Source organism: Colius striatus, chromosome 7, assembly GCF_028858725.1.
Source record: "Colius striatus isolate bColStr4 chromosome 7, bColStr4.1.hap1, whole genome shotgun sequence".
In the NCBI taxonomy this organism is placed as follows: domain Eukaryota; kingdom Metazoa; phylum Chordata; class Aves; order Coliiformes; family Coliidae; genus Colius; species Colius striatus.
Window position 1 is genome coordinate 2,664,233 of NC_084765.1, and position 6,000 is coordinate 2,670,232.

The 6,000-nt window shown below is 45.4% G+C and overlaps 1 protein-coding gene across 2 annotated transcripts in view; it reads right to left on the bottom strand.

Annotated features, from left to right (window-relative positions):
- PPFIA1 (PTPRF interacting protein alpha 1) overlaps window positions 1-5,249 on the bottom strand; it is a 55,619-nt gene extending 50,370 nt beyond the window's left edge. For both annotated transcript variants that reach the window (XM_061999158.1, XM_061999159.1), the window contains exons 1-2: window positions 4,024-5,249; window positions 2,657-2,920 (exon numbers count right to left, since the gene is read on the bottom strand). In XM_061999158.1, the coding sequence (XP_061855142.1) occupies window positions 2,657-2,920 (264 nt within the window). In that variant the 5' untranslated portion in view covers window positions 4,024-5,249. The remainder of the gene's footprint in view (window positions 1-2,656; window positions 2,921-4,023) is intronic.
- Between the last annotated feature and the right edge of the window lie 751 nt (window positions 5,250-6,000).

Here is a 6,000-nt window from a genome sequence, read left to right on the forward strand (position 1 = left end):
AAAAGTCTTTCTTTAAACAGCTTTTCCAGGTTTATGTGACCTAGAATTGATGCCTTTAAATTATCAGCTGACCACCACACTCCAAGTATACTAGAAAAGTCTACTCCTCTGTCACCCCAGAAAATGTGTATCACTGCTGCAGAATATGTTCTATGTTGCATTACAAAAGTAAATGCAAGATGTGCAAACACAAAAGGAGCAATTTGCCACTTTGCAACCATACACACACCAGTGTGATCCTTCTCCTCACACACAAGAACTTATCAAATGTTAGAGAATTAAGTATAGGGATGCCATTAGCATCAGTGTCTTCATACTAAAAACAGAGACATAGTTTGTGCAGAGAAGCAATCAATCTGGCATTCCCTTGTTTTATACAACAAGTTTCTATCAGTCATCAGAACAATCTAATTGGCTGATTCAGCTAAATATGTAAAACAGCAAAAGCAGACATACAAAAAACTCAATACTCCTTAAGATAAAGTACTTCAAAATAAACTTCAGAGACACATTATAAGCTACATGCCAAGTCTCAGAGAAAGAATACATTGGTTACATAGTGATTTAGCAATTCATGTAATTATACCAGTATTTATACAACTAGTTAATTCGATCTTTGTATCTTTCTACTAAATTGATAAGAACTAGTATGGTAAAAAGAAGTTAAATCATGTATGCTACTAAATCCCTTCTTTCCTCAAAAATACTTAACATTTCAGTAAGTTTTTCTGCTTCTACCCCTCCTTGAAAACCACAGCTAAACAACTGGTCATTTGAGACAGTAGTTCAAAAAGAATGCTCAGCTTGAAATAATCAACAAAAAAGTTAGAATAGTTTCAAATATTACAGGCACCACAGTTTTTTCTTAGTGAACACTTATTGGAATTTTTGATAAGATCAACATTGTTTCACCTCATCAAAAAACTTCAGCTTATGAAGTAATTGGCTGTTTATCGTAACAGCAACAAAAAGTTGTCAAATACAGAAGTTATTTCTGTTTGTAGCACGAATAATGAAATATTTCTTACTTTTAAAGGCATCATCAATTGTCACCTTCTACAATCACTTGGGCTTAAGTACCACTGAGGATAAAAGTGGCAAGTTTTACACCACAACAACAGTATTTTTCAATGGCAATCCACAAAAACCAATGCACTGCTGTATATTTATACGATATTGCAGTAACATTTCTCTCTCAACTGAGCTATGAGACTTGTCTGCCTACAGATTTCACACAAAACCAGACAATTACAACATTCTTGAAAACAGAAATTGTTTTTTTAACTGAATTAATATTTTGGAAATGTTTAGAAAGAAACATTCACATGTAAGTAGCTTTCTATACTTAGGAAGGAAAGTTGAGAAGGGAAAAGAGGAACAGTATGGTCGAGAGCTTGGGCTAGTCTACTCAGCCACAAATTCAAGCAGAAGAGTTTGCAGATGACACAGTTGGTTAATGGGATCCATTAATGCAGCAGATTTGAAATAGAGGCTAAAGAGAAGCCACAATTATTACAACAAAAAATAAAGAATGATTTTTGCCTGCAGCACATGATTTAATACAGGGTGCAGGCAAAGGTTGGAAACGTCATCCTTCTGATTCCATTGTATCACCGTAAAACACCTGGATTAACGTGCATTTCTGTTTCTCTCCCTGAATAATTGCCAGTACCCATTACCACACCAAGAGTCACACAGTGATGACACTACAGCAAGAACAGTGGAAACAGAGGGTTTAAAACTACTGTTTTAAAGGGCATAAACAATGACTACAATATTTAAGGATGACATTTGTAATGATTATTATTCCTGGAATAATGTGTGCAGGTGCAACGCCACCATGATGACATCCTTGGGACCACAACCAACCATGCTAGAAAGTGAAAGGCTATCAACAGTCAACTGACACCTGAAAGTGGCATCTGCTTTGAAAAGCATTTGGCTGTAGTCAAAGTGTTCAAAGTTCAGTTGTATTCTTATTAAATAGAATGGACAAAATGCAAGAAGTTCTCTAGTCACCAGTCATCTTTCCTAACCACTCACTACTTCCCCCATTAACAGGTTTAGCATTACAGGCTGCATTTTGACACGCTACATCCTTCCCAAACCAACAATCAGTAACTCTTAGCCAGACCAAAAACACCCCAAACCCACTCAAATTCAAAGTCTCAAAAAGGAACTAACAGCTTCTACACTGCCATGACAACCCAGCGTGTACTCATAAGGTCGCAGTCTGAAACTTTTCAAGTCTTTACATCCAAGACATGAAGGTATCACAATGGCCTGTATTCAGTTCCTACGCACATGGATGAATCAGACATGACATTTAAAAATACTAGAGACAGAAGGAAGCCCATGAGGCTCTATTAAACAAAACGATGTGGAGACAACTTCACATTCAAGCTAAGCCAAACAAATGCCAGAAACTGGGAAAGCACACTGGAGGGAAAGGGTTGATGTTCCTCACTTGCTCTGGTCTTACATCTTTCTCAAAGTGAGTAATCACCAAAGATGCATCAGGAAAGTACTAAGCTAGATCCATCTTCCTCTACCATAACCTGAGTCTTCAGTAAGTTAGATATACAAAAAAGTCAACGAAATACAACAAAGAATACAAAAATTTTTGTTAGATACCTTCTTTTTAAAACATCCATACCTGGGGAAGTGCGGTATTGAGCTGTCTCTGCAAGGAATCTCTTTCATGACCAACTTCATGTAGCTTGCCCTGGGTCAAGGCTAGCGTCTCCTGAGTTTCTCTTAGGGTTTCCAGAAGGCGATCCCTTTCTTCCAACATGGATACCATTAACTGCTCAAAATGGGAATCAGCATCTGACTGTAACGGGGAACCTGAACCATGGCCTCCATTTCCCCCAGAGGGAATCTCTGCCTCACTGATGGTTGGCATCACCTCACACATCATCTTGAAACAAAGACAAAACAAAGACCATAAATTCCAAGTCAAACAAATCTAAACAGGACAAGCAAAGAAACTTTGGATGCTACTCATCACACCAACTCAGCTTTCCCAATGATAGCATCAGTAAAGGTTGCCAACACCTTGGCGTTTGCCACTATTTCATTAAGACTGCAGGAGAAATGGTAGACAATCAATTCAATCAAGGCATCACTTCATAATGAGAATCTTGTGACTTCTTGCAAAACCAGATTTTTACAGCCACATTTCAAACTGTGATCTCATTTAAATGGGCTGATATTTTTGTTAGGGGTAAATTGCTGCAGAGATCTTTAAAAAGGCAAAACAAAGATAAGGCATGCAGTACGCTACCTAAACTTATACACTTAAAGCAGTAACTGATTACACTGCATATTTGGGGAATCATTATCTGCTTCTTCCAATGCTTGAAACATACAAAGATAGTATCTAAAACAGCACTTTGAGCTTACGCTGGCTGTGGAAAGTCTATGGTAAGAGTGATGCAAGTAAATTAGTGGTAAATCCAAACAGTCCAATTCACAAGGTACACATGTAAAGACAGATTAAACACAAAAAAAATCATTACAACTGGATAGCAGCTGTTGGTGTGGATAATAAAAGTAAGGGCAGGCAAAATAATTCAAGGCAGTGTGTGAATATAGCTAACAATATAAACCTAAGTACTGTACTGCTGATAAACTGGAATGACCTAAGAAATCCTAACAAATCCTTACAAGACATCAACTTTTTAAAAAGCATGAGGAAAAAAACCCACTAATATAATTACAGCACATTCTCACTGAGCCACTGTCTGTTCTTCAGACAGCCTCTCTCAGCAACATAAACTTCCAAGAACCTAAAGCAAATCAGACAAAATAGTTCTCTCAGCCCCTTAGGTATCACAAAGTCATCACTCAGCCCCAAGCTTCACACTCATATCTGAACATTTTAAAGATTAAAGTTATTCAAAGCCTTACTGTGGGGACCTCTCATTCTCCTGAAAGACTTGGTCAGCCTGAAGTGCTTTGTAACATTTTCATGCATAATTTCCATAAGCGCTGCATTTTCAACACCACTACATTATTTACCTTGCTCAGTGAAATAAAAAGCCTTGGAGAACAGGCCCCAGGTTTCCTGCAGTACCAGTTCTTCTCTCCTTTTTAGCAGTTTTTTGTTACCTCCAAAAACCTTTGAGATTGCAAAGCATCCATTCAGCTCCAGTCCAAAGTCTATTTAATTGAAATACCCCGTGCACGCGAAAACAAATAAACCTGCCAAGAAAAAAGCAGATCCAGTAAAAAACAGCAGCAGCTTCAGCTAACTAGCCAAGTCCCCGGCACAGAAGAATGTGAAAACAAACTGTCTCAGCTTCCCATCCCTCTATTACTGGCCCGTAGGTCCTGCAACAGCTGGGATGGGGGAATCATGTGCTGAGAAAAAAAAAAAAAGTCTATGCAGTGGTGCAACAAGCTTCAATAGTTCATCGCTCATAAATTCCACTCGGGTCACAATCGCATTATTTAAAAGAGTCCTGACAGCATGGGAAAACGGCACGAGTTTTCTTGTAAAGGATTTGGAAAAGCCTCCCTTCTTTTCTCTTCTATTAATTCCAACGGGAGGCTCTCCTTCCAGTTTCCTGGGTCTTAGTTCAAACATTTATAATTCCAAGAGCAAGGCGCTGGTATCGCTTTAGAAGGCGAGAAAAGAGACCTGTTGTTTCCTCTGTGTTAGTCCACACGCTTTCGCCCCAGCTGGTCCCACCGATGATGCTCTGGAACCGAGATATCCAGCCGAGAAAAGTGAAAAGAAACCCGCGCAAGAACGGAGGCAGCTCCCGGTAAGCACAGGCGGAGGAAGGCCCCGAAGAGAGACGGAGATACCAGCAGTTCGCCGCCCGGGTCTCGCCGCTCCTCTTCCCCGTGGCAAGGCCCAACAAACAAAGATGCTGACGGAGGAGATGGGGCTTTTCTGCTTACCCCGCTCACGGGGACCGCCGGACCGGGCCGGGCCTGCCTCCCTCCCCGCAGGAGGCCCCAGCGGCGCCGGGAGCGCGGCCCCGCGGCTGCGGCAGCCCGCGCACAGCCGGCTCGGGCTCGACGCAGCCCTTGAGCAGCGAGCCCGGCGCAAAGGCCCCGGCACCGCGACGGCCGAGCGAGCCTTCCCCTCCCTCCGGCCGCTACCGAGCGGCGGAGCAGGCTCCCCCACGGCGGCAGAGCTCGCGTCCCTCCGGGCCGGGCCCGGCTCCGGCTCCGCCCGCCGCCGCCTCCACGTCCGTGGCGCGCGACGAGGGGCCGGCTGAGGCCGGGTGGGTGTCGCTGCGTCCCGCGGCGGCGGCGACCCGGGCCCGGCGGTACCGCCGCGGCCTCAGGGGGCGGCAAAGGCCCCGCGCGCTCGGACAGCCCCGACCGGCGCCGGCCCCCGACCCGCGCGCCAGCCCCGACCGCCGCCGCCGCCTCCCGCTTCTCCCGGCGCCCTCTGCGGCCTCTGCATAAATCAGTGCGGGACCCACAATGCACCGCGCGGGGAGGCTTGGGCGCTCCTGCCCTCCTTCCATGCAGCGTGGGGCCGCAGGTTCGAGACCCGCTTCCCCGCCGAACGCGGGCTTGAGCCCCAGCTAGCGCCTTTTCCCTTCCCCTGCATCGATACTCCCGCCGCCCACGGGTGTCCGCCCCAAACGATGGCTGCTGCGTCTCTGAAGCAGAGCCGCAGGGTAGTAGGCGTGCTCGCTGAGGGCTGAGCAACAGAGCAGGACTTGGAGTCACCCCTCAATAGCAGTCCTTCCCGGGGCCTGCGTGTCGCGGCACGGCCCTGCCAGGCGGGTCTGCCTGCTCCTGACTACAGTGCGATGCCTTCTGCGGCCCTGCCCCGATCCCTCGGCCGTGACTCCCATCGCCACAGATTGTCCTTTTGGCCTTAGTATGGCCCCCTGGCCTTAGCCCACTGCCTCTGCCCTCCTCCTGCACCTGGGCAACGTACATCAGAAAAACTTGGGGTGTGCAGGGAAGGATAGAAAACCATGTGATGAAGCCTCAGGGCCCACAGAGTTATAAGGTGAGGGTTTTAAC